General features: G+C 35.1%; 4 protein-coding genes across 5 annotated transcripts; 2 read left to right on the top strand and 2 right to left on the bottom strand.

Annotated features, from left to right (window-relative positions):
- The first annotated feature begins 94 nt into the window (after nucleotides 1-94).
- LOC113761231 (pre-mRNA cleavage factor Im 25 kDa subunit 2) lies at nucleotides 95-3759 on the top strand. 2 transcript variants are annotated; one of them, XM_027304117.1, is made up of 7 exons: nucleotides 95-386; nucleotides 578-623; nucleotides 1640-1733; nucleotides 2148-2221; nucleotides 2541-2627; nucleotides 2719-2829; nucleotides 3165-3759. In XM_027304117.1, exons 1-7 carry the CDS (start codon nucleotides 268-270, stop codon nucleotides 3180-3182), a joined length of 549 nt encoding a protein of 182 aa, XP_027159918.1. In that variant the 5' UTR covers nucleotides 95-267; the 3' UTR covers nucleotides 3183-3759. The 2 variants fall into 2 exon arrangements, with proteins under 2 accessions (XP_027159918.1, XP_027159917.1); XM_027304116.1 differs by having other exon boundaries at nucleotides 98-386; nucleotides 3074-3759.
- Nucleotides 3760-4942: 1183 nt separating this feature from the next.
- On the bottom strand, nucleotides 4943-6475 carry LOC113762899 (pentatricopeptide repeat-containing protein At3g29230-like). Its single transcript, XM_027306529.1, has one exon. It carries the CDS (start codon nucleotides 6473-6475, stop codon nucleotides 4943-4945), a length of 1533 nt encoding a protein of 510 aa, XP_027162330.1.
- Nucleotides 6476-14198: 7723 nt separating this feature from the next.
- On the top strand, nucleotides 14199-16712 carry LOC113762888 (transcription factor LAF1). Its single transcript, XM_027306514.1, has 3 exons — nucleotides 14199-14334; nucleotides 15071-15200; nucleotides 16103-16712. Exons 1-3 carry the CDS (start codon nucleotides 14199-14201, stop codon nucleotides 16710-16712), a joined length of 876 nt encoding a protein of 291 aa, XP_027162315.1.
- A 1305-nt stretch (nucleotides 16713-18017) lies between these two features.
- Nucleotides 18018-19841, bottom strand: LOC113754316 (25.3 kDa vesicle transport protein). Its single transcript, XM_027298700.1, has 6 exons — nucleotides 19648-19841; nucleotides 19092-19252; nucleotides 18799-18942; nucleotides 18635-18702; nucleotides 18365-18487; nucleotides 18018-18252 (listed from the first exon to the last, which is right to left on the bottom strand). The coding sequence occupies exons 1-5, from the start codon at nucleotides 19839-19841 to the stop codon at nucleotides 18380-18382; spliced, it is 675 nt and encodes a 224-aa protein (XP_027154501.1). The 3' UTR covers nucleotides 18018-18252; nucleotides 18365-18379.
- Nucleotides 19842-27029: the final 7188 nt, after the last annotated feature.

Below are 27029 nucleotides of genomic sequence, written 5' to 3'. Positions count from 1 at the left end.
CATTATAATTCTGGTCCGACATCCAACCCAAAGCCCAAGACACAAAACACTTTTTTTTTTGGTGAAAACACACAAAACACTTTGAGATGCTTCGACAAGACACCGCCTGCAAATTCCGGAGAGGGAAAAGATTTTGTGATATGTCCTAAGCAGTAGAAGTGGACTTGTTATAATCTCTGCAGAGCCAAAAGAGAAGAGGAAAAAGCAGGGCAAGGGCTGTCAGCCGGGGGACGGGGAGAGAGAGAGATAGAGGGAGATCGAGAGAAAATGGTGACGTCATCGGTGGTGAACACGTACCCGCTGTCTAGTTACACCTTCGGGACAAAGGAGCCGAAGATGGAGAAAGACACCTCCGTTGCCGATCGCCTTGCTCGCATGAAAGTCAAGTACGTCTCTGCTCTCTCTTTCTGATTTCTCCGATCCATTTTGTACGTTTCCTTTGTTTTTTGTTTGATTCATGCGATTTATCAAAGAAAAACCCTAGTTAAACCTCGTCTTAGCTTAATTCTTATTTATGCAGTCTAAAACCCTAGATCACGTACCAGCATCTTACTTTCTTCCCTTTTTCCTGGTGCAGTTATATGAAGGAGGGCATGAGGACTAGCGTAGAAGGAATTTTACTGGTAAACATTTTTACTCGTACTGCCTTTTTAATTCTCCCCTTTTCTGGTTATATATGGTTGCCGCTTTACTCAATTTGCAAGGAACTGAGCAAATCTTTGATGCTGATTACTATAGCTAAGCTTTTTGCTTGCAAATGTATCGGATAATATGGATAATCATATGAGAAAGAGAGGTTTCCCATTCTAGGTTTTCCCTGAGAGGGTCGGGTCCCGAGTTCTCTATAGATGAGTTTCAAATACATATGTTCGGGTAAACAGCTTTTCGTTTGACTGTTAGGAAGTTTGAATTTAATTTTGACCCAGACATGTAAATAGCATGGAAATTAATATGATTTGAGCATGAATTTATTTGTAACCTAGTACTAACCCGTGAATTTAATATCCTAAGTTGCTTTTTTCATGTTGCACTCTTTGTGGTAATCTGTTGACCTGCTTCTTCTAGTATCATGCTGTGTATGATTGCGTCAAAAATATTGCTGCCCTAGGTTCTTTGACCTGCTTCACCACTCTCTCTGTTTTTTGTCAAACAAATTCCATTCCTTGACTCTTCAAGTTGAATGTGCTCCTCTGTGAACTAACTATAATGCTCCTTTTCTGCTGAATTCAATGCATGTAAAACGTTTACCGTCCAATAACTTGTTTATGTATCTTTTTTTTATTTGAAACTCGTAAACAAACCCTCCAACCCTCCCTTCCCTCCCCCCCCCCCCCCCCCGGGGAAAAAAAAAAGGGAAAAAAAACCAAAGCCAAAAAAAAAAAAGAACTCATGCTGTATGAAGTAGTGGTTGGTGTTGTCTTTATTGCATAGCATGATTGATATTCTGGGTAAAAGTTTGACATTATTACAACCTGTGGTGCTTTTACTGACTTTCGATGCCAGCGAATAGTTGGTCTGATTTGTTGTGCCCATTTTTTTGTACTTTAATGATGAGAATCCCTATGAATTAGTAGTTATTTTTGATAGGTAAACCATATTGTTATGTTAAATAATAGCTTTTGATGGCTGTGACTAACAGGTACAAGAGCACAATCATCCACACATTCTTCTTCTTCAAATTGGTAATACTTTCTGCAAACTTCCTGGTGGGCGGCTGAAGCCTGGAGAGAATGGTATTAGCCTTTAGCTTCTTCTTCCTCCTTTTTTTTTCAAGTATATAATGATAATTAATGGGCCTTTAATCCTGTAATGTACCCCCAAAAAAATTGTATAACCGATATGGTAGTATTATTAAAATGATTGTTTTTTATCTGTCTATATTATTTATTATAGCAATTTTTGTCACTCTGAGCATGATGATAGACCCTTCTACTTGTCTATTCGAATGGTTTTGAAATTTGAGCTAAAGTCCTAGAAGCACCCCCGTTGGATCTGAACAGTACCATTAATTGTTACTTTATTGAACTTGAAGAACTTGTTAATGTGCGATGCAAGTCCAACTCTTAGAGATGATGGACAATATTCTGAAATGGACATGCCATAGAGGACTATTGAAACTTCATTCATGCTTATTGTTAAAATTGCAGAAATCGAGGGCTTGAAGCGGAAACTGTCGAGCAAACTTGCTGCTAATTCAGCAGCTCTTCAGCCAGATTGGCAGGTATTTGTTCCTTCACTTTCCCTTTTTGTTCTTGACCTACTTGATTGTGAGGCTGTCCTTAAATCTTTAAATTAGTATATTGTTCAAGAACAGTGTGTGTGGGAAACACTGCCAAATTTGCATGAGAGGTTGCCCAGAGATGAGGAAAAAAAAGTATGTAAAAGAAGAATATAGACTCAAGCCACAGTTTAGTATTTTGACACTTCAAATCTCTCATTACTCGATAGAGATTTGATTTTTTTTTTTCTTCACCTTTCTTTGTACTTATTTACTTTTTTTTGAATGATTTGCCTACTTCATGTGCAACATTTCATTTCAGATTGGTGAATGTGTGGCCATATGGTGGAGACCGAATTTTGAAACAATAATGTATCCATACTGCCCTCCCCACATAACAAAACCTAAGGTAAGTTGGTTTAGCCAACATGTTTCCTTAATCTATGCCTTAGTCTTTTGTTTGCAGTGATCATTTTGCTTACCTATTCCTGGCTTTGCAGGAATGTAAAAAGCTTTTCCTTGTTCACCTTTCCGAAAGAGAGTATTTTGCTGTTCCAAAGAACTTGAAACTTCTTGCAGTTCCATTGTTCGAACTCTATGACAATGTTCAGGTATAAAAGAGAGAGAGTTATATTGTAGTATGGAAGCCATTTCTATTGGATTACCGTGAGCCCACCTTGTTTCTTTCTGATTTATCAAAGCTCTGTGCATATATGGAGGAGCTGATTGACTCATTTTTGTAATTAGTTTTTTGTGGTTACGCTTATATCGAAATATACATATCTTTAGGTGCACGTGCTTTTTAGATTTGCCTTAATATAATTTTCACAGTTGTTATTTTTCAATTGATGACAGAGATATGGGCCTGTGATCTCCACTATCCCACAACAGCTGTCTAGATTCCAGTTCAACATGATCCATCCTTGATATACATGTTGATATGCAGGTTGCCAGTTTGCTGTGACTGAAGCATGTCCGACTTGATGGTATGATCCATCCTCAGTTGGGCCCAAACTCTATTAATCTCTCATGGATATTTAAGTCATTTCCCGTTTTAAGATACTCTGGACCTGCTTCTTAGATGTAATGTAGCAGCATTTGATCAAATCATAACATGGTGAATCAAAGACTATCTGGTTAAGAGGCCGTTTCCTTTGGGCTTCATTTGACAATTTCCAGACATCATTTTTTATGTTTTGTATTTTCACTGTGTTTGCCTATTGATATTTGTTATTGTGCTTGATGGATGTAAGTGGACCCATTATGGTGGAGGTTCACGGTAGTTCCCTCTGGTGTTAACCTGATTGTAAAGTATGGCTAGAGTAGATATTCAGACGCCAAATTCCTGGTTGAATCTGAAAATCTTTTTATTTATTCTCTCCTGGAAAGGAAGTCCCTCGATGTAAACCACCTTTGACCCCCACAAATAGTCTTCGGATAGGTGCCATATTGCAGTTCATATGTATTGAATAGTTTCAGCTTATTTGTAGTACCATAACGATTGTTTTCGGAAGGTTGTTATTACTCTCCTGTTCTGCTTATGGTTCTCTGTTTCTGTTCTTCACTCCTGAACTCTTCAAGTAATGGGCAAACAAAAGTAACTGGCTTTCATTCATTAACATCAGCCAGAACCAGTGGCAGCACTTCAGTAGCAGGAGCATGTTGTGTCGGTATCAGAAGGCCTCATTCAACTGTTATGAATATAACCAGTTGTTTTTATATGGCAAACCGGCCAAGTGCGGGATAAGAGCTAAAGCCTTCGAACATGAGGGACTGAATGCGCACTTCAATTGGTCGTCCGCTTGTAGTGGCTTCAGATGAATAATGGCTCAAGACTGCTTTAGATGAATAATGTGCACTTCCGTAACATTTTATTTTCTACATCCTGCAATGTATCATCATTTTTTATCTTTATTTGGGTACAAAAGAGGGCCAGAGGCCCGTTAGATAGAAACAAAACGCGGCGTTGCTACACCAGCTTCGTCATGATTCAGGAACCCTCTCAGACTCTCCGCCGGATCTTCAAACATGTTAGATCAGCATACTTTTAAGTCCCAACTTTGCCATCCAATAGCAGAGACATTTTTGTTTGTTGGAGAAAACATTCCCAAGTCTTTTGAGTCCAAAGCTTCACCTGTTGAACTAGATTGTTCTTGCGGGCTGTTTTCGTCTGCATCCTTTGTTAGGCTTAAAAGCTCACTTGGGACTTGGGAATCAGATTCTAAGACAATCCTCTGTGCTATTATGATCTGCACCCCTTGCTAGATTTCGGCTCACTTGGTAACCAGATTCTAAAACAAGGTTCCTCCATCACCTGCGCCACACTAATTGTAAGCCATGAATTGGCCCTCCAAAGTTCGGCAACTATGTTGGTGGCAAACCCAAAAAACTCCTTTCTATCATCCCATGAAGTAGAAGCATTACAATTCAGCAGGGTCCGAGACCTTGTAACCTAAAATTTGGCAATGGTCTTTTTTTTGTCCGAAGGGGACCAGGGCTTCTCTCTTGCAGTGAAGCTTTTGCTTGTATGCCACTTTACTCGTAATGTTAGGCTCTAAATTACAAGATCCTAACCAAGCTAAAACACACATCTTGGAATAAATGGAAGACATCAATTTATTAGGACCTAACCAATTTATTAGGATGCTAATACAAGATCCTAACCAATTTATTAGGACCACCCCGATCAAAAAAGGAAGACGCCATTGCAATGCTGAGCAACTGTTACAAGTCGGTATCACCATTGATTACTAAATTGCTGATCCCTGTTGTCTTCCACATGTTCTGCTCCTCCATCTTTTCTCTTGCATTAAAGGCCTCCAACCACTGACCTGCTGATGCATGAATATTTGATACAGTCACATAGACTCCGGATTCATTTGACTCCAACTTGTCAGCATTACAACTTGTAATACTCTCTGCTAACTTTAGGTCGCCTCTTAACTTGCAACCACCCAACAGTGCACCCCAGATAGCAACATCAGGTTTGAAGGGCATCTCCTTCAATAGAACCAATGCTTCCTCGAGCTGGCCCCTTCGGCACAGTAAGTCTACCAGACAACCATAGTGTTCAAGCTTTGGACTAACCCTAAACTGCCTATCCATGCTATGAAAAATATTCTGGCCTTCTTCCACTAAACCTCCATGACTACAAGCAAATAACACACTGGTAAATGTGAAGTCATTTGGCTTCAATCCCCTTTGTTGCATCAAATAAAAGATTTTGACGGCATCTTCTACTCTTCCATGAACAGCCAGAGACTTGATCATAACGTTAAAACAGAAAACATCCTTGTTCCCTGTTTTAAAAAAGATTGTAAATGCTTTATCAATATCTCCACAGTTGGCATACATTTCTACAAGGGCAGTCCCAACAATAACAGCTGCATTACCCCAATCTGTTATACAGGAGTGCACCATTCTGCCAAAATCCAGAGCATTTAGGTGAGAACAAGCAGAGAGAGCTGAAACAAATGTAAATCCATCTGCTACCACACCTTGTTTACGCATATGCTCAAAAAGGCGCAATGCATCCTGAAATTGTTTATTCTGTGCGTAGCTCGAAATCATACAGTTCCAAGAAACCAGATTCTTCTCGGGCATCATCTCGAAAATCTTTCTTGCTGTTTGGAGATCTCCAGCAGCAGCATATGCCTTGATCATTGTAGTCCAGGACACCACATTCTTCTCTGGCATCTGCATAAATAAATCTCTCGCATTTGCTACGTCCCCAGTTTTAGCATAACCTGAAATCATCGAATTCCATGAAACGACATCCCTTTCACTCATCTGATCAAAGAACTCTCTCGCACATTCAACGTCACCAAATTTCACACACCCAGAAATGAATCTGTTGCACAATTCTGCTGGAACTCCACAAATTCCGTCTAAAGTCCTCCTAGCATTATTTAACATTTCTTTTTTCGGAAAACCCATATCAGAAGAATCACATGTATCTGCATAGAAACTAAAAAGAGCATAAGCAGCCGAAAGCACGAGCTGGAACCCAGTCTTTATAATCTGACAGTGCATTTTTTGGCCTAATCTAAACAAACCCAGTCGAGTGCAAGAGTTCAAAACATATGGGTACGTGAATTTATTGGGTTTAAGTCCTCTGTGAGGCATTTCATCAAACATTGATATGGAATTCCGCTGGGGACCATTATAGGCATAGCCTCTGATCATAGCGTTCCAAAGAGTAATGTCTTCGATAAGAAAGCCACCCATTTGGGAGAAAATGAGACTGGGGTAGTCCATGTCTCCAAATTCCGTGCTTCGCCTCAAAAATTTCAATCGAATTTGGGGGTTTTGGTGGAGGGACGAGGTGACAATGATGGCGTGAATTTGTTTCAGCTGTTTGAAAGTGCATACTTGCAATTGGTTTGCGACTTTCTGCTGCAACGGACATGACATCGGGTACGGAACAAAATCAAAGGAGATCCTCCAGATTTATTGCTTAGGATTCGGTTTTCTTGGGCCTCTGAGCCCAAATCAATGTCCACTGACACTGTGCAAGGTTTCTTAGTCTCCATAGACAAAGCCCAAACGTTCAGGCTTGGTAGTTTCTGCTCTTCCGGGTAGTAGTGTGTTGGAGTTGTTTTTGGTGAGAGAGAGGTTGGTTATTTGGAGTTTTTTTTTTTTTGAAAAGAATTTATTGGAAGTCAAAATAAAAGAAGTTATAGGAAGTTGTTGAAATCGAATAAATATTATCAGTTTATTTGAAATTGAGGAAGGATTAGGTGCAATGTAGAATAAAAACGACGATCGACCGTTACACGCCAATCCGCAATAACCATCGTTCTTCCAAGTGCTGTTGTTAATTCCGCTTCCTTCGACTGATCGCCGACAAAAAAAAGGGTTTCACATATTTGTCAATGATCAACTGGAGATGAGTTGAAATATATGCTATGGCAATTGGCGGATTAGTTGTGTTGTTGGAAGAAGAAGATTGGCTGGGGGATTAGAATATCCTGATGTGTTGTGTTTAAGATGAGAATGGTCAGATTGATTTATTTTTGCGGGTGGGTTTTGGTAAAAGCGTTATTTTATGTTAGGAATGACAGTGATTGTTGGCGTTGTTTATAATTGTTGACATTCGAAGCTTCTGATTGCTTGACTTGTGTAGGTGTCTAAAGTGGTTGAACTTGACTAATATCATTAATTCTGTCACTATTATTTTAATTCCCATGAAATATGTTAACCAATTTTATTTATGATTTTGACAGTAAGTAGAGTATAGCAAAGGTATCATAATCATTGGCAATTTAATTATGCACTCTTTCACTTCCAACTACTTAAAAAAAAAAAAAAATCAACCACTACTCGTTGCAATTGGTCAGAACGAACTGTGGCCAAATCCCTTGAGGCCAGTACGTCAAGTAAATGCCCTTTAATTTTGTTGGTAATCTTGCAAGGGAGGTTTTAAGTTTTAACCCCATAGACGTTGGTAATCTGTAGGCATATTCATCTACGGTACAGGCCCCCCTGGCTCTGGCACCATTTTTAGCCGTACATCTTTGCTAGTACCATGCATCTTGATTGATTGGGGGTTGGTTTAGGACATTCTTTTCATTTTTATTTATTTATTTTTAAGGAGCAGTCTTATCTCTTTTTTTTTTTTTCCAAGAAAGGAAATAGTTGCGGGTATATTCTACTAGTATTTATTTTGATAGAAAAGCACAAAGCTTCCGTCAAATCAAAGAACTAAAATTTCCTACTAATCCAGCATATGAGCCGTTTTGATTGCAAAGCTCTAGGTCTCCAAAGCAGCTCCATCTGAATTAATTTCCAGATGCCTTGACCCCACCGCACTTCATTCTTTCATTCATTCTTAATAAATCTTTATTCATTTTGGTTGACGAAAAAGGCTCGGTTTTTTTCCCGAACAGTAGATATAGTTACCGGCTTCTGAGGACTCGCACCACACATGCAAGGGAGAAGAAAACACTCTCACTGGACAACTGTAAGGAGAGAAGAAACTCTCACTAGAAAATTTTAAGAGAGATTTTATTCACACAAATGAAAAGAAACCATTGAGAGGGCTCCTCTTATAGTAAAAGATCAGAAAAATCTGATCTCTCTTCCATGGGGGGAGAGTTGAATGAATGAAAATTTAGTTGGAGAATTTTTTTTCTAGAGAGAAGGAGGAGGGATAGGGTTTTGGCTGTTGGAGTGTGTTTGGGGGGAGTGCCTCGTAGCATATTTTGCAAACAAATAAAGACGAAGACTAGGGCTCAGGACCAGGGGGATCGAAGAGAACCAAGTTTCCACCAGTCTTTAAAAGTATTTCTTCTATCTAAGCTGGTTATGTATATATACATTTGTTGAGAACAAAAACAAAGAGGTGGTGGTCCTTTAGCTGTGTGGCGTGGTCTAAGTTGCGTCACCTTGCATCTCGTATTTGGACGGACATATAAATCACCCTTCCAGCAGCGATCCACATACTTGTGCTCAATGTTATTCTTTTTTGCAGAGAGGAGTACTTTTTTGGGTTTAACAAATTGTGATTATTTTGGAAGGAGCGGAGCGGCCTGTGTGCTTTGTCATGTTCTCATTTGTTAAACCCAACTCGACTTGTTAAGGTTACTACCGATGACTTCTTGATATATACCAAAAAAAATAATGTAATATCACTTGCCCCCAGCTGGAATTCGTTTTTGATTTGCAACAAATTGCACCGCCAGCTCCAGCAGATTGCTTGGTCTTGTAATATTTTATCAATGTCATTCCCTTATCTAAAAATTAACCCATTTAGTTTTCTTTCAATTTTATGATTCTTGAGGCCACATCATACGCATTATGTATGTCCTCGGCTAAGGAAGCAGACCTAGGTTTTCATTAAGGGCAAGGAGTATGATGTAACGAGAAAGCCTCCAGAAAATGGCTTTATATAGTACATACCAGTTTGTTTTTTACAGAGTCAATTATGGTAGCCATATTCTATAATTTTAAATCGAGATGGAAGCTGATGTCACATTATAATTAATTTGAAGGTGATGTATTTTCGCTTGTCTGCATTAGGGCCGGTCAGATAAATCTTTCTGCTAATTAACAGTTTTAATCATCAATTATTGAGGTTAACACAGCAAATTTGCTTTTAAATTGTCCCTTGAGTTGGTCGAGATGATAGAGTGGATGTCATGCCTTTCTAACAATCCTGGTTCGAAACTCTCTTGGAACGTCTGCTTATCGCACAGAATTTGTCTAGTGTGTCTTATCCTTTCGTATGGTTGGTGGGCTATTATTGCACGAGGTTAGATTTATCCGGTGCACATTATAGGGTAGCGGCTGCGAGTTCCCTTGTCAATAAAAAAGCCTTTTTCCTGAGTTAGGTAATTCTTCTATTCCATATTCCACTTTAGTTTCCTAAGCATGACTTGAAATCTAATCTTCAGCAGCAGTGAGTTGAAGACTTGGAAGTTTTTTTTTTTTTGAAAACGAAGACTTGAAGATTTAATAAGCTTTGATGTATAAAATAAATACAATAAAAGCCATATTTTAAAACACAAATTTTTATCATGCTGTGGAGAGAATATATGCAGTAAGACAATCATGTGTATATGACTATATGAGAGCAATAGCTCTTCCACCTAATCACTTTGACTTCACAATAGTTTCCTGCGCAATAAAACTGCACATCAGAGCTTTCGCCACTTTTATATGAATTCGGGCAAAGCCCATCGTCGTAGCAATGGTTTAAAAGGCTCCTATAGTCTTGACTGGCTAAAAAAGAATACACTGTTCAGATTACAGAATATACGTCAATTTTAATAATATGCATGAAGTTGATAAAAAAAAAATGTACTAATTAAGTTGTTTAAATTGATTTATATCTAGAACAAACAAACAACTTATTACTTTTTGCTTGAAATACACGATACCAATCCTTTGACAAAGCCATGCGGGCATAGTCAAAACGCAATAAAAACGAAACAATAATTGTTTCACCTTGAAACTTTACGCAAATTTGTCAAAGGTTACAATATCCAACTGATTAAACAGCGCAATTTGTCTTCTTGATTGAGCTTGAGTATCGTTGTTCATGCATGATAACTAGCTTCTGTTTCAGAATCTATCCTGTCCTGTCCTGTGCCGATATATATCGATCGATGTAAAGGCCAACCCGTTCGTCGTCTTCATCCAATTGTTAGTTGTAAATTCCATATATAGTTTCTTCTCCATGCTAACACCGGAGGCATATTATTAATTGCACCTAAGCTAGATGTGGAGGATAGGATGTTCACTTTGATTGACGACTTTCGATTTCAAATACTTTTGGCACGTGTTTTATATTAAAAAAAATAAAAGCTTTTTCCACTCTCTCTCTTTTTTTTTTTTCTTTTCCCTTTCTTAATTTGGAGGTGGCGGGGAGTGGTTGGGGGGGTTTGAATTTAACCCAGTGCAGATAATAATAATTGTTGTATTAAACGACTTTGGTACTCAAATTACTCCAACTGGGCAGCCTTTGTATATTCTCCACGTTATTAATCCAAAGAGACAATTGGAGGATTTGGGTTGACATTCCCTTAACGATCCGTCCCAAAAATTTTTCCAACAGGTTTTTCACTTAATTTCTGCGTCCTTCTCTTCTTAAACGAAGACGAAGGAAAAAAGAATTCCATTAATTAGGTATATATATATATAAAACTTGATTTTACACTCTGTCAATATGTTTTTTAAAAAAACAGTTGTCATCTTTGCTTTGCCATTTTAAAAGGGTGCAATAATGATTGACAACGCATTAATAAGAGTACGTATTAGACCCTATGTCCATCTCAACAAGTTACCTCCTAACATTCGATTATTGTTGCCAAATCCTTTGAGCCAAGATTTTAGTCAGAAGATGAAATTATAATTGCTAATGCAACCATTAGTTTAATCGAATCATTAGCTCCTGGTTGCTCGATCCTATGAATCATATATACCAAGTACTTGTTGCCAGGATTCTGCCGTTAGCCTGAAAGCATCAAGTTGACATGGTGCTAAATAGTTTTTGATTAGCGTTAAATGGGAATCATCAAATCTGATTTTCATTATATATACATAATTGAGCTCTCAAAAAAATATTTTTCTTAAAGAAAAATAACTTCGGAAAACCTATGATTAGCACGAAAAGAATATAAACGCATGACAAGCACGGGTAAAATAATAGTTTCCGTGAAGGTAATCTTCATTTGCTACTGCATCCCTACATTTTTATTGCACGGTAATCCAACTTTAAGATATCTTTCGAAGTCACAAGTAAAAAAAAAATCACTAGAAATTGATATCCAGTTAATGAATATACAACAACTTCTCTCTATTGCACATCTTCTCCAACTTCTCTCTACTACTCTTTTTTTCTGAATCCCTTTCTCTTCGGCAGGGAGATCACTGTGGTCTCCGTGGTCTCCCTCTCATAGATTTCGTTTTTGTTATTTTCCTAATAAAGTCTCTCCTAATTTTTAGTAGGAGATCTCTATTTCTTTTAGGGTTTCTAGTGAGAATTTTTGTTCTCCTAAGAGTTCCTAATGAGATTTTGTGTTATTTTTCTTTGTTTTGTTGTTTAAATTTGAATTTACTTCAAATCTGGTTGTCAGATTTGAATTCATTTTAGATTTGGATATATGTCAGCAGATTTCATCATCTTTATTGGAACTTACAATTGTTGATTAGCAGATCTGATGATTGTAACATACATAGAGTGGTTTGCAGCAATTTATTCTATGAGGAGATGTTTTTAAAATTGATGGTACTTTTTAGATATGTTTTTAATTTTTCAGATCTTTTGTATCTATTAAATTGTAGATCTATAATTTTAGTGTATGTTTTATTTGCTATTAGGGCAATGATGTATATCAATAGTATTGGACGATTTCCAGTAATTCGTTAATGAAATATGTTTTGTTATAAAAAAAAAAGTTAATGAACATACAACATAAGACCTTGCAAATATATAAATAAATCACAAGACTTAGCGAATATCAATGCAGTTTCATCAAATAAAGGTGATTGTTCATCAACTACAATAAATTCCGCCACTATATTTTCATGATAAGTTTACGTAACTTACTTAATTTCATGTAAGAGACGCAAAAAATGACCCCCATTTGTTACTTGTACATGTCCAACTGGTATAATTTCAGATTGAAAAGCCAAAAAAAAAAAAAATCACAAGAATATCGATCCATCTGGTTGGCTCCCGTGCGTAATTTTCGTCACTATATACGTCGTCTAAGACCGTGCATGATTTGATTTCTGAATAAGAATCACAAAAGAGACAACTTAATGATTACTACTTATTAAGAATTAAAATAATGTTGAAAAGGAGACAGGCTACGATTACTTAATAAGAATTACAAGCGGATAAAGACGCCAGCTGATGCCACTCAAGTTAATCCCCAGACTGAGATGCTGCACTGCTAACAAGTTCAAAAAGAATACGACTAGTTAGTTGGTTTTGTATTTTGGTACACTAATGACTGGATGATGATAAATTAGGAGCAAGCTAGCTATTTTAAAAGATTAAATTAGTCCCACTACCTAGTGCATTTACAAGTTAAGTTACAGTAATATGAAGCGCAAATGTTTCCCTACTGTGTTTCAGGCTTTGGGTCGTGAGGATTGTTAGATTCATGAGTAAGGATTATATTCCACATTAGTTCGAGATACAGAGAAAGAACAATTATTGATATGTAAGTAAGAGTTCGAGACCTAATGGTTTAATAAGTTTTTGAACTCTAGCGAAATCTTCCTCCCTAACAAGGGTGAAATTAAAAAATGAATGGGACCCCGAAATTAAAAGGAATGGGTTGAAACAGATATACGTAACTGGTGTGGCGTCTACGAAGTAGGTTGAAGCCTGCTTAATGACACGGCTCCCGGTTGAACATATACAAATGTATATTGGAATGGACTGACTATTATGTTTCCAGTTCTTTTTTTTTTTTTAAAATTTTAATTTTGTTGTTTTCTCCTTCGCCTCCTCTTTCTTCGTTCGTTTGTTTTGTTCTATTTGTTGGTTTTGGTCCCCGAATCCTAGCGGAGGAAGAAAGAGCATGAGCATGCCTCTATATAATTTTGGATCATGCTGTCGCGATCCTTCCTTCTTTTATAATGGCATGCAAACCTACTCTTTTAGCTAAGTCACGAATAACAGGCTTAATTATTTTGTGACAAAATTTACAGGTCAAGGATTCAGTCGGTCACAATGCCGGATACAGTAACTCGTCCTGCTAATAGATTGGTCAGTGGTAATTTGGAAGTAACCGTAAATTTTCCCTGTGGCTTTGCAAAGGTTTGGCAAACAAAAAAGACATTACCAACAGGGGTTGGTCCGAGTGGTAAGCGGCTCGGATTCTTCTTAAGTAGGTCTCGTGTTCGAGTCCTAGTGTATGCAGACACTCCTGTTGGGAGACTCTCCCACCATAGCCAGTGCGCGACGCGGGTCGGGTCCGGATTAGTCGGGACAAAGCTTCGGATACCGGGCGGGCAACCAAAAAAAAAAACAAAAAAGACATTTTTGTAATAGGCAAAAAAAAAATCATTACAATATGATCTTTTCTAAGGCAGATATCTTTACTAGTGTACAAGTCTACAAGCAAAGCAAATCGACCAGTCAAGTACTACGATTAAATAAAAAAAGGGTTAAAAACTCGGCCCGCAACTTAATTAATTCCACAACAATCTCACATCCCCACCACCCGAAAAGAAAAAAAACAAATTAAAGAAGAAAAATATATTGAGAAAAATCTCAGTTGCTGTAAACATGAGGGGTGTTTTTATTGAAATCTTCACCTAATCCCCATCACACCCCTTTAAATTCCAAAGCATCCTGTAGGTCTGCTAACCTCAGCACCAAGCTTCCAATTTCTCTTGCGTCTCTCTCTAGTCTCTTCCCTCCCTCACGTCGCAGAGAATCAAGCTTGTTAAAGTAGCAGAATTGGAGATACGACCTGATCTCCATCATCTTCGTATCCCTCGAAGTTGAGGAGAAAGGAAAATGGTGTGTAAACATGCAGACAAACCAAAGCAGAAGCACAAGAAAGGGTTATGGTCTCCAGACGAAGACTTGAAGCTCAAAAGCTACATCCTCAAACACGGCCACGGCTGCTGGAGCTCCGTCGCCGTCAATGCTGGTTAGTTTTTAACTCACCAATATCCTTATCCTCCTCTGCCGCCCACTTTTCTCCTCTCGCTTATTGTACGTCCCGGCAACCATGAAGCCCGCATTCAATACTAGCTCTCACATGTTTAATTCTCGTCCTATTCTAATCATTTCCAGCATGTAAATTTTGTATCTCACGTTAACCTGGTCTGTACGACGTCAATGTAGGCTCCATGTTAATAGCGTATAACTATATCTGCATGTTAAGTAGTGCCGGGAAAAAATGGAGCAAGCTTCTCTCCATGGCATAGAGTACAGGTTTATTGATGACCTTAAACATTGTCAAAAGGCGCTTATTAGCCTTTGATTGCACTGGTTAATGCTGTTATCTTAGCAAGAAAAACCCTTTCTATATTAAAAAAAAAATCAAATTGCTGGTAAGCAGTCATGGTTTACCTCGATATTATTACATTACTAGCGGCCGCTCCAGTTTAGTAAGTTGACCATAGCGAGGTTTTAGAGCCATTGGCTGATTACTCTCCAGATTAATGAGTTTGATTTTGGCCACTATATTGGGTATTAATTTAAAAGTGCAAGTATTGAAAACTGTGTTCTCACAGCTACAAGTCAAAAGACGAGGGAATTTTCCGTTAATATACGAGATGTTCAAGTGAAAGAGATTGACGGATGACACGTTCCATATTATTATTTCAACCAACATTAGTGGGCACGATGGTTGACTTGGTGCTTTTCTCTCTTACTTGCAGGTCTGCAAAGGAATGGAAAGAGCTGCAGGTTAAGGTGGATTAATTATCTTAGGCCTGGACTGAAGCGAGGAATGTTTAGCGTAGAAGAGGAGGAAGCAATTCTGACCCTCCATGGCATGCTCGGCAACAAGTAAGAAGCTAATTACTTTTGCATGCTTTTGTCATCTCCTGGATGCCCCTGATTTTAACAAACTATTTCCTTTCTGCATGCTAGACGAGATAGGTACTGACCTAAATTAGTGTGTCTATGTTTACGGTGTTAGTTAGATTGTGGTTGACTTCTGAACATTCAAGTGATAACATTGTTATACTACCAAGTATATATTACTAGCACATTTTCACCTACTTGGCAGCATAACTGATTGAAATTGATTAGTTCTACAGTTTTTTTCTTTCTGTCTTGGATAGAATAAAGTTGATTCCATTAGCATTCTATTTCTGACAGGCCCCAACTGCTCATATAATTTAATCACGTATGCTACTTCGTATTCTTGCATCATGTAACAATATGTCTGAGAAGGAAGGATTTCACAAGGATAGTACAAATACAATTTTTTTTTGGGTAGGAAGCAGTGTTCTTAAGGTGGTTTCTGGGCGAGTCCTAGGGCAGGACGAATCTCAAATGTCCTGGAGCGATTGAATGGGGTATAAGTGTTGTCGGGTGTTTGCTCCATGCTGCTACGGGGTGTATGCCTCAACGTTGGGCGTTTGGAGCATTTTTTTTTAGTTTCACCTTTGTTTTTATTTTTCTTTCATCCTGTCTTTGTTTCCTATCTCATTATTATTCTTTAGTAATCTTAAAAAATGATTTCATTTGTTTTTCTCTTTGAAAATTGTTTGGGAAAAATACAAAGTAAAAATGTTCATGATTTTGTTTCTTATTCATTTTTCCTTTTCATTGATGTCTAGATATAGTTATTTTTTACTAACATGACTAGATGATTAGCATATGATTTAGCCGTGGTTTTGAGTAGTGCAGAGTGAAACATTGAAGAATTTTCTATTCATTCTATTCGGATCTGTATTTTTCAGGTGGGCACAGATGGCACAGCATTTGCCTGGAAGAACAGATAACGAGATAAAAAACTACTGGCACTCTTATCTGAAGAAAAAAGTGGCCAAAATAGGTGAAACTGAAGCTCAGGCCAAAGCAGAGAAGTCAAGTTCGGCAAGTTGTTTGGAATCTTCACCTTCCTCGATGCAGTCAAATCCCCCAACTTCTACCATCGAATCAATTGAACAATTGGAGAGCTCATTGATGTCAGACGCAGAACAATCTGTTTCTCAGTCTCAGATGGACCTTCCAAGAGAAGCTTGCAGAAGCAACTTGCCCAGGGTACTATTCGCCGAGTGGCTTTCATTAGATCAATTTCGAGACCAGAACTGTGAGAGTTCAGGAAATCCAGTGGTTGCCAAGAATAATTTGGTTTACTACAATTCCGACTTTCAAGATTCTTTCATGCATGACTTATTGCTCAACGAAGGAACATTTGGCGGGGGAAATCACCAGGGGCTAAGTAATGGCGCCGTGGACGACATCCTGCCGCCAGCTCTCAAGTTTGAGGACCAAATTCTAGAAAACAGCTTTGTTGATTTTATAAATGGGCGTTTCAGTCTGACCAGTGATGACCTATATTTGTGAGGTGATGTTTGGTAATCCGGGAGCTGCTCTGGGGAAAGAATACAGCAGCACATGAACTTTCGTTTAGCAATTTAGTCTGCATGCACAGAAGCAAGAAAAACAATAAAAAGATTAAGGATTCATCATTTGGCCGACAGTTAGGAACATGAAATAGCTCCAATTGGTAGTTTTTGTTCCCACGAATTTGCTTTCCATAAGAACATTTTCTTGTAATTGTTGTACATGTACAAATAAATTTTCTACGCACTAATTTCAAACTCGCTTTCCTATCATTCATACAGAGACACTCCTGATACAAAGTGGCGAAGAATAATTTCCTGGACGGAAACAAAAAGCTGGTCTCCAAAGCAGCAGCTAAATTTGGATCCAAAAATGTTGAGTAAGGTGCTTAATTAAATAATTAGTTGACGAGGTAGTTGTCTAGAATTCCAATGAATCTAGAATGATGTACTCATAACTATTAATGGCTCTTGTAAGTACCAAATAAATATGAGAGAAATGAATCCAATAAATGAGCCTTTACTCCAAATATTCTTCTCAATTCTTGGCCTAATACCCACAGCAGTAAAAGAAAACTGACACATTACTCCCAAAATCCAGCAGCAGCACGGAGTATTAAGCTTGTCACTTCACAATTACACGCTAATATGCAGAAAAATTTTAGGTAAATGCTTTGCACTGCACCTTGTTAGGCTATACATGAGTCGAGCTGCTCGGGAGTAGTTCGAGTTAAGGCTCAACTCGAACTCAAATTCAAAGATACTCATTTTCATTTGCTCGTGAGCCGATTCGATTATATATATGTATATATATAATTTTAATAGTAAAATTATATGGAGCCATAATATTTTATTATTTATTAAAAATTATTATTTTATTTATTTTTTAAAAAATAAAAATAATTATTTTTATTTTTTAAGCTCGAGTTTGAGCTCTACTCGACTCAAATTTGACTTGAGTTTGAGTTCGAGCTTTACATTAAGAGCTCATCGAGCTCGAACTCGATAAAATTAAGTCGAGACTTAATTTGATTCGGCCAAAACTCGACTCGATTCAACTCTTTTGCAACCCTACACCTTGTTACAGGTGTACTAGTTGCTCTACTTTGAGTTTCTGCCAGTGTTCTGTTGGAATTTGGAAAGGCATCAGACTGACAATAGACCTGACTGATCTCATTTGGTGTTCAGGTTGTTATTATGGCTAATAAGTGTACAACTTCATTAATCACCGAAACTGTAAACAGATACTCTAAGTTGCTAAATCTGCAATTGCAGATTGCTAATACAGAATCTATTATATAGTATATACAACAAAGTTAATATGAGAGGACTTCAGGGTAAATGTCTTAAGGGGCAATGCTCACTCAAGACATACTGCTTTATGCATTTGTTAATACTTCCATCAGTGTTCGTTGGGTAAGTAAGAGAAAAGAATACGCTTCTATACACAAACATGGCAGTATGAGGAGCCATCACGGGGTACAAGTTACACAAATCATGATATTGTCTTCAACTGCAATCCCCCAAAGCTTTATACTTGCCTGATCAAGGATCAAACCCAATGGGTTTTATTCATCAGAATATGGTCGTAGACAAAATCAATAGTAATGAAAGATCTTGAATTCAAGGCAAATAAGCATTTAAAAGGAATACCTCATGTTAGCACTCCTAGTATCCATACACTCCCTGGTCGTCTCTGGCAATTAGGCTGGTCCATAAAAGAATTGCACCAACAAAAGAGAGAATCGTAATTGGCGTCCATTTCAGTGCAATGACCTGTGGATTTTAGAACCCGGAGTATGAGTGTCCCAAGTAATAAGTATAGCTCTGTCCAACATGACAAGCTTCTTACACCACGGTCTTATTAAAAATTCGTTTCTTTTCTATTCTTTGTTTTTGTTCTATTGGAGATTATATCCATACCTCAAGTTTTTTAGAACCCCAGATTTGTGAAACCTGTTCCGATGATTCCGTTGCTCTTTCTAGCAGGTCTGATAATACAGAAAATCATTGCAGCTAATGGTAAATAATCCATTTTGAATGCAAATGAATAGGAGAGGAGAGAACATATTCAATAAAAATCTTACAGGATCTTTTCCTTCTTTTCACTATCTGCGAGAAGTCCTCTGTCACGAAATCCACATTTTGCAGAGATTTAGCATTCAGCTTTGACAAATTTGTCTGCGTCCTAGTATCCACGTACTGCCTTCTAATATTTCCAATAATAGTACCTGCTAGCAACAGCATGCAGAGACGGAACAAGTCATCCATCAACTTTAGCTCAATTTCTTTTATTCTTCAGGGAAGCAAATGAATAGGATTCATTGTGCCCTGAAATGTCTAAGAAACTTTAAACAAAATGGAATCTGCTGGAGATTACCAAATCTAATGAAGCTGTATGGTTTTGTTATTCTTTCTACAAGGCTGGTATCAAACTTCTCAAATTCTTTAGCCAACTCCTGCAGATAGCAGTGTACCAGTTTCCGCGGATACGATGAATCGCAAAGGGTCATGAAACAAACTCCATGCCCCACTATATAGCTGCCTCAGATCAAAATACCAATAAGAGTTGCTCCGTGCTATATTTGAATGACCAACTAATACTACTGGCAAAACACTCTGATGTGCAATCTAGTTTGTCATGAGAAACACTGCAGAAAATATCTACTACACACTAGAAAACCCGAATCAAATCCTTCTGAAAATGTAATCGTGAAGTTCTTTAAGAAACAAAAAGAATTCAAATCTGCAGTGTTTATGTCCATTTAGTTCTTTCATTTTTACCTCAGCCCTTGTGACAGAGAACCAGTTAAATTGTCAGAATGAAGCTGAAAAAGAGCGAATACTTTTGGGGAAGAAAGGCAATTGGGTTGCTTATATATAATTAAAGTAACACCCAAAAAGAGGGAAAATGCAGAGAAGAGAAGGATACGTACTAGAAGCAATGGTGATCAATGCGAATGTTGGTATTGGAAAGGGGGAGGGCAGCTCTTGAGATTTCCTCGAGAATGAACTCTCCTTGTTGCTTGTACGTTGAGAAGCTGTCATTCTCTTCTTCGTTAACGTACCTTGGGCCTTGCGCAAGAGGCAACCCATCACTCACCCTCCCAATTATGGTCAGCTTCACCATTCCTCTGGATATAATATAGTAATTGGAATTGAAGAAGAAACTAGAAATAGAAGGAAGGAAGTGAAAGAAAAAAAAAAAAAAACGGGTAGAAGGGCCTTTCTTGCTTTTTGGGTTGGCCAAATTCTGACGGGCTCTGATGAATGGAGAGCTAAAGAGGAGTTTAAGGAACTTTTTATATGTGCTTGGGGATGGATAACCGGATAAGGGAGGCGCAGAAGTTGGGCAAATTTTGAGACGACTTGAGGAAGAAGTTATCCTTTGTTTGCTATCAAGATGCCCTTACGCGGTGGAGAAATGCTTTAGGAAGCAAAGGGCGGCGATTAAGTTATACATGGAAAAGCCCATACTATAATGGTTTTGTAATGGGACGATGAATATATTTAGTTGTACGATTTAACAAATTTTACAATTACACTGCTTTAGGAAAAGTCTGAAAGTAACGATCGTTATGGTAACGAAACTGTTTTTACCTGATATAACAGGTAAAAACACTTTTAGCGACCATTTGATTACATGTTGTACTGATCATCTAAATAAAATAGTACCTAAAAATAGGTTAGTAAGTTTTACATTAAAAATAGTAAGTTAACTCAAGAAATTAGTAACTTTTATGTCTCAAAAAGTAAATTTGAATAAATATGGAACTTACTTTTTTTTTGAAGTAAATAACTACACTATATCTGAAACTTACTTTTTGAGAGTAAGTTTAGTTCAAATAATAGTAAGTTTTTATAGATTAATAGTAAATATTGTTGATAGAATAGTAAATTTGGTTAATCATCAAAACTTACTAGTTTGTGGCATAAATTAACTATTTTACTTAATGAAACTTATATGAAACAAGTATTAGGAAATTTATTTGAAATAATGCTAAGATTTTTATTAATAATTGAAGCTTATTATTATAGTTAGTAATTGCTCGTAATGTAAATGTATGATACACAATTGTACGTATCATTTATAAATGTTATATGTTTTAAACATTTTAAATATACTATGAAAACTTTTTTTTTTTTTTTTTGCATATACGTCATAAAAATATGTAAGAATAATTTGTCATATTATAAATTTTGAATTATTTTTGAATTTTTGAAAGGTTAGAAAGTTTGGATGATAGTAACAACAAATCTTTCGAGTTATATATAGAATTGCACTTATCTGTACATCACAATTTCCATATATGGACACCTATGAATATAATAAAATGGTACGCAATTTTCATATATTAATGCCTATGAATTTTATGAAATGGTAAAGTCTTAATAAATTTTTGTTTGTTTGGATAGGGTATTATTTGAAATATTATTTGGAATAATTACTGTAGCACTTTTTGTGATGTGATGTATGTGAGATAAAAAAGTGGGTTGGAAAATATGTTTATGATGCAAGCGAAATATTATTTGGGATAAGTTTTGTATCCAAACACTCCCTTTTATTTTCTGGGTCACAAGTATAAAAATTAAAGTTGTATTAACATAGCATAATCTTTGAAAATTATAGTAAAATTACCCATATGTTAAGTTCTGTGACTTTCAAACATACTTTGTATCATTTACATTATGGATTTGTATCCATATGTTTTCTATTAAACTCCTTTTTTTATTGGCAAATGGTAAGTGAATTATTATAAAAGGTCATTTTATAATAATTATAATTTTTTATAGATGAATTTTATGTAAACTGTTAAAATTATGAATTCACAATTGACTAAATCTGACTACTTTTATTGTTTAAAAAATCTCAACTTGTTGACTAAATTCAAAATAATTCTATTGTCAAAAATATTTTTTCTCAAATTAACTTTCATGATTAGATGTGAGATACAAATATGGTAAAGTATCCCTCATACGTATGTCATGGATATTTCAGACTTTTAGTAAAAAAAAAATTTTGTTGTTAAAATAACATTGTATCATAGTGTACTAATTATTTTAGGACCATTTTATACGTGAACTAAATGTAATTTAAATTTTACAATAGATTATATATGCATGTGATTTTCATTTATAATTATTGGATCCTATCTTATGAACAATCTCGCAAGGAAAAAAAATCCAGATCATACTGATTTTCTTATATTAATTGTTATATATTTTGTCATTTTTATTATTATATTATTTCTCATTTGTTTAGGCTTTCACTCTTATTATTTCTTGTGTCTCAGATGTAAATTTATTAAAACTTTATCATCTTATTATATTCATAGGTGTTAAATTATAAAAATTTTGATATATAAACAAGTAATATTCTATATATAACTAGGAAGATTTGTTGTTATTGTTATCCAAACTTTCAAACTTTTCAAAAATTGAAAATGATTAAAAACTTATAATACGACAAAATTTTATTACATATTTTACAAGATTATGTGAAAAGTCAAACTATTTTTCATAGTATTTTAAAATATGTAAATAAATTTTTTTTAAATGATAACTATAATCATGTATTATACAGATATATTATGAGTACTTACTAACTAAGATACTAAGAATTAATCATTAATAAAACATCTTATCGTTATTTCAAATAAATTTCCTAATACTAGTTTGAAATATGTTTTAAAGTAAAATAGTACATGTGTCCCATAAATCAGTAAGTTTTGATTATTAATCAATTTTACCATGTTATCAGTAAGAATTACTATTTATGTATAAAAACTTACTATTACTTGAGTTAAACTTACACTCTAAAAAGTAAGTTTGGGATATAAAGTAGTAATTTATTTATTTAAAAAGTAAGTTTAATATTTATTCCAATTTTTATTTTGAAGTATAAAAGTTACTAATTTATTACTGTTAACTTACTATTTTAGATGGGAAACTTACTTTCTTATTTTTAAGTGTTATCCTATTTAGGTGGATAGGCCTATCAAATAATCAAATGGCCGTTAAAAGTAAATCAAAAATAAATAAAAAATGGTCATATAAGTGTTATCCTATTTATGTCTCATAAAGTAAATTGAAATAAAAATGAAAGTTACTTTTTTTAAAAAAATAAATTACTACTCTATATTCGAAACTTAGTTTTTTGAGAGTAAGTTTAGTTCGAGTAATAGTAAATTTTTATAGATTAATGGTAAATCTTGTTGATAGAATAGTAAATTTGGTTAATCATCAAAACTTACTAGTTTGTGGCATAAATTTACTATTTTACTTAAAGAAACTTATATGAAACAAGTATTAGGAAGTTTATTTAAAATAGTGTTAAGATTTTTTTATTAATGATTGAAACTTAATATTATAGTTAGTAGTTGTTGGTAACATAAATGTATAATACATGATTGTATGTTTCATTCATAAATGTTTTGTGTTTTAAGCATTTTAATAAATGTATGTATCATTTATAAATGTTATGTGTTTTAATAAATTTATTTTCTAGGTCACAAGTATAAAAGGTAAAGTTGTACTAATGTAGCGTAATCTTTTAAAATTATAGTAAATTTACCTATCTATTAAGTTTCGTGAGTTTCAAATATATTTTGTATCATTCACAATATGGATTTATATGCACATTTTTTTTATCAAACTTACTTTTAATTGCCAAATAGTATGTAAATTATTATAAAATGTCATTTTATAATAACCAATTTTTATAGTGAATGGTATATAAACTGCTAAAATTGTCAATTTATAAATGATCAAATCTTACTACTTTATGGCATATATTAGTCAAATCAACTAAAAAATTACCGTAATTAAGTGTACGTTGGTTGTTGATTTGAAATTTGCATCACTGTCACTATTTCGTTATTACTACCACAAGTTTTTCTAATCAAAGTAAAACAAAGTCAAATATCTTTTCCTTTTGTATGCAGTATTTATGTTTAGTAAAAACTTAGTAAACCATGATTACATTTCATAATTTGTAATGAAATTAGTAACATTTTCTAAATAAATTGGAATAATTTGTAAAATATGTCTTTTTTTACCAATATAATTAGGGGTGGCAATTGAGTCCAAATCGGATTGGCGGGTCGGGTTGAGACCGGGTATAATAGAAAATTTATTGATCCGAACCTGACTTGCTAACCCGAAACAGGTCAGGATATCTGACTCGAACCCAAAAATTTCAGGTCGGTGGGTTGACGAGTCGACCCGAATGACCCGAAACTTAATTTTAATTTATTAATTTACCACTGTAATTTCTAATAAAACCAATTTTGCACAATACTAATTACATAATCAAATAATAAAAATTTAAATAAATAATCCCAAACCAAATCAAAAATAAATTAAAACACTGTAAAAGTGTTTTATCCAAACAAATATAAAATAAATTAAAACAGTATAAAAGTAAAAAATAATATAATACATTATTTGTCCAAATATAATAATTTCAACTTCACACAAGTTAAATAAATTCATTTAGGATTAAGTGATTAATGCCTTTGAATGTTTAACCACTAACAAAAATAGCAACATGAGATTTAATATCATTTAGTAACTTTTAATAACTGATACTTACGCACCAAAATTAAGCTGGCAGGACACTAGATATAGATATCTAAGCATGACAAGATTACATGGCCAAGAACTGAATTTAGATCACAAAGACTTTGGGTTCAGAAAACTGAAACAATCAAAAGGCTAGTAACTTGATTTGAGAACAAAATCACCAGCGTCAAGGGCGCTGATATCACTATCAAAAGCTTCAGTTTGAATTGAAATTTCTGGTTTACAAACCCAAGAGCACTTGGATGCTAACAATATCTGAAGTGACTAAAATGATGGAAAATATGGAAGTGTACACAGGATTACTGGATCTTAAACCTTTTGTAAAAGGTTTAACTTCTCGAGACTGCCACAAACAAGGTTAACTTCCAATTGAAATTTAGAAAAATTGAATGTTCTGAAATGCCAATTCTTGAAATTAAACGCCATCATTAACCAAACTTTTTTCCAAGCAAGCTGAAATTATTCACATTAAAACAAGTAAACACTAGAAATTGCAAACTAAGGAGATTATGTTCAGATTTACAATCAAAACGCATTAAACTACCTTCCAAGAAACTTAAATAATCCTAAAATTTTAGAGCAAAGACGAACAAAAAAATTTGTACCCTCTCAAGAATAAAATTCCTTAATGGTCTTGGCTGAAATTTGGTTCATTCACTACAAACCATCACAAGATTTGTATTAAAAAAAGGCCACAACAACACATAATCATAGCAAAGATTGAAACCACTTCAAATCATAGAAACTGCAGTTTCAAGAAGAGCAACTAACATTTCCAACTGGTAAATAAGCTTCCTAAGTAATCACCACGTAAAGAGAAGTCCATGACATTTGATTATTTGAATTTATTCTTTCTGATCTAAATCATGCAAGCAAAAAGTTGCTGAGCACAAGACTGAAACTAAGTTATTAAAAAATAAAAAAATAAAAAGAAGGAGCGGTTAATACTTTTGGGGTTTAATTACATTTACCTCCTTTATAGTTTAACCAAACTTATTGTAAAATTAAAGTATCAATTCTTACCAATAAATGATGAAGTGCATTTGACATTTTTGTTTCCTAGTGCAAGTTGGCTGGCGTAACTGAAATTCGTCAACGTGGTTTTAATCAAGTTGTTCGGTGCTTTCTAACCCCGTACAGGCATCGATCATATCATACAAATTTCTTTTGGACATTTCACCAAACACCTTATATGCATTCCCAAATTAACCACTTTTCACATAAACGACAACATACTACTACCATCATTTTGTTTGCAACTATACCTTGCTGGAAGGGCCTTTAAACGGCATCCAGTGGGAGTCATTGCCAGAAGATGTATAAAACTTAAATAAGAAGGAACAGAAGATGCACAAAATACGAAGGGTACAATTTTCAATTCACTAGCAAAAGCCTCTCCTTCATTGTCATCTAAAACTACGATAAAATCAAAACAAAAACAAAACGGAACAATGAATATGCAGAAGAATATTCAATTTTCAGTGGAATAACAAAAACACAAATCATTTTGTTTGCAACTATACCTTGCTGGAAGGGCCTTTAAACGGCATCCAGTGGGAGTCAGAATCTTCGTTCTCGAATCCGTCCGGCGATTCTCGATCAGAACTTTCGTAATCTTGCCAGGAAAATTTTGCCAGGAAAAAATTTCTATTCCATCATATCGTGAGGTGAGAAGAAAATAAAAAGAAGGCAAGCAACTTTAGAGAGATGTGATAACCCAAAACCGTTTTCAGAAACCGGTGATTTTTTTACTTAAATATGTAAATTTTTTACTTTTAGTATTAGTAAGTTTAATTTTAAAAAAAGTAAATTTTGTCAAATAATAAGTAAATTAAATTACTCAAAGTGTAAATTTCTATTTCTGACTAAAACTTATCTTTCAGGCATATACTTACTAGTTTTAATTAAAAACTTACTAAAGTTAATATTAATTATTTTAATATAATATTTAAAAAAGTCGCTAAAAATTTTGATCTGTCATTAAAGGTAATAAAAACCTATAATAGCAGGTTTCCCTAATATCGTTATCATAACTATAGGCACTATAGCATTGTCCGGTGGAGAAATGCTTTAGGAAGCAAAGGGCGGCGATTAAGTTATACATGGAAAAGCCCATACTATAATGGTTTTGTAATGGGACGATGAATATATTTAGTTGTACGATTTAACAAATTTTACAATTACACTGCTGAAATTATATAAATTTGTACCAAATATTATACTAAGAAAGATCTGGATCAAACTGAATGATACGTACATCCCCAATGGGCCGATTCATTGCAGAAACATCAAAAATCGAAGGGAGAAGTGGCCCACGGTACACAAGGACACGGACCTAGGAAGCAACTTTGGTGGCACGAATCAATAATCTAAAAATCTTGGGTGCGTTCTGTGCGTCAAAGGAAAGGGACTGAACACGTTAGTACCCAAACATTTAAGGTAGTGAACGGTGGTACAACTTTTGGTCCACAAGATCCTGAATTTATTTATTGGCCATTTAACATTGTCAGGGGACAAAAAAGTCACTGTCCCTGTCGAATACAGTTAGTGCTTCAAAAAAAAAAAAGAATTAACAATGGTATCAAAAGCTCTTTTCACAAAATGATCTGCAATAATTCACTTACGTACCCGATTTTATACAAACCACCGTTTGATTTTACATACTTAATTCCTTATTAGAAATGATTAAAATAAAAGATTAATCTTTTCTACCATCACATTGTCAGTATTGGAT

The sequence above is a fragment of the Coffea eugenioides genome, chromosome 2 (genome assembly GCF_003713205.1).
Source record: "Coffea eugenioides isolate CCC68of chromosome 2, Ceug_1.0, whole genome shotgun sequence".
Lineage (NCBI taxonomy): Eukaryota > Viridiplantae > Streptophyta > Magnoliopsida > Gentianales > Rubiaceae > Coffea > Coffea eugenioides.
The sequence above is the reverse complement of the archived record's forward strand: the minus strand, read 5'-3'. Positions and strand labels throughout refer to the sequence as shown.

Excerpts from the sequence above, each read along its gene's own strand:
- LOC113762888 (XM_027306514.1), top strand. The coding sequence starts at position 14,199 with ATGGTGTGTAAACATGCAGACAAACCAAAGCAGAAGCACAAGAAAGGG. Across the intron at positions 14,335-15,070 it reads CTCCGTCGCCGTCAATGCTG|GTCTGCAAAGGAATGGAAAG; the intron begins GTTAGTTTTTAA and ends TCTTACTTGCAG. Across the intron at positions 15,201-16,102 it reads CATGGCATGCTCGGCAACAA|GTGGGCACAGATGGCACAGC; the intron begins GTAAGAAGCTAA and ends TGTATTTTTCAG.
- LOC113761231 (XM_027304116.1), top strand. The coding sequence starts at position 268 with ATGGTGACGTCATCGGTGGTGAACACGTACCCGCTGTCTAGTTACACC. Across the intron at positions 1,734-2,147 it reads GCTGAAGCCTGGAGAGAATG|AAATCGAGGGCTTGAAGCGG; the intron begins GTATTAGCCTTT and ends TTAAAATTGCAG. Across the intron at positions 2,222-2,540 it reads CTCTTCAGCCAGATTGGCAG|ATTGGTGAATGTGTGGCCAT; the intron begins GTATTTGTTCCT and ends ATTTCATTTCAG.
- LOC113762899 (XM_027306529.1), bottom strand. The coding sequence starts at position 6,475 with ATGGACTACCCCAGTCTCATTTTCTCCCAAATGGGTGGCTTTCTTATC.
- LOC113754316 (XM_027298700.1), bottom strand. The coding sequence starts at position 19,841 with ATGGTGAAGCTGACCATAATTGGGAGGGTGAGTGATGGGTTGCCTCTT. Across the intron at positions 18,703-18,798 it reads GAAAAGAAGGAAAAGATCCT|ACCTGCTAGAAAGAGCAACG; the intron begins GTAAGATTTTTA and ends CTGTATTATCAG. Across the intron at positions 18,488-18,634 it reads GGGGTTCTAAAAAACTTGAG|GTCATTGCACTGAAATGGAC; the intron begins GTATGGATATAA and ends TAAAATCCACAG.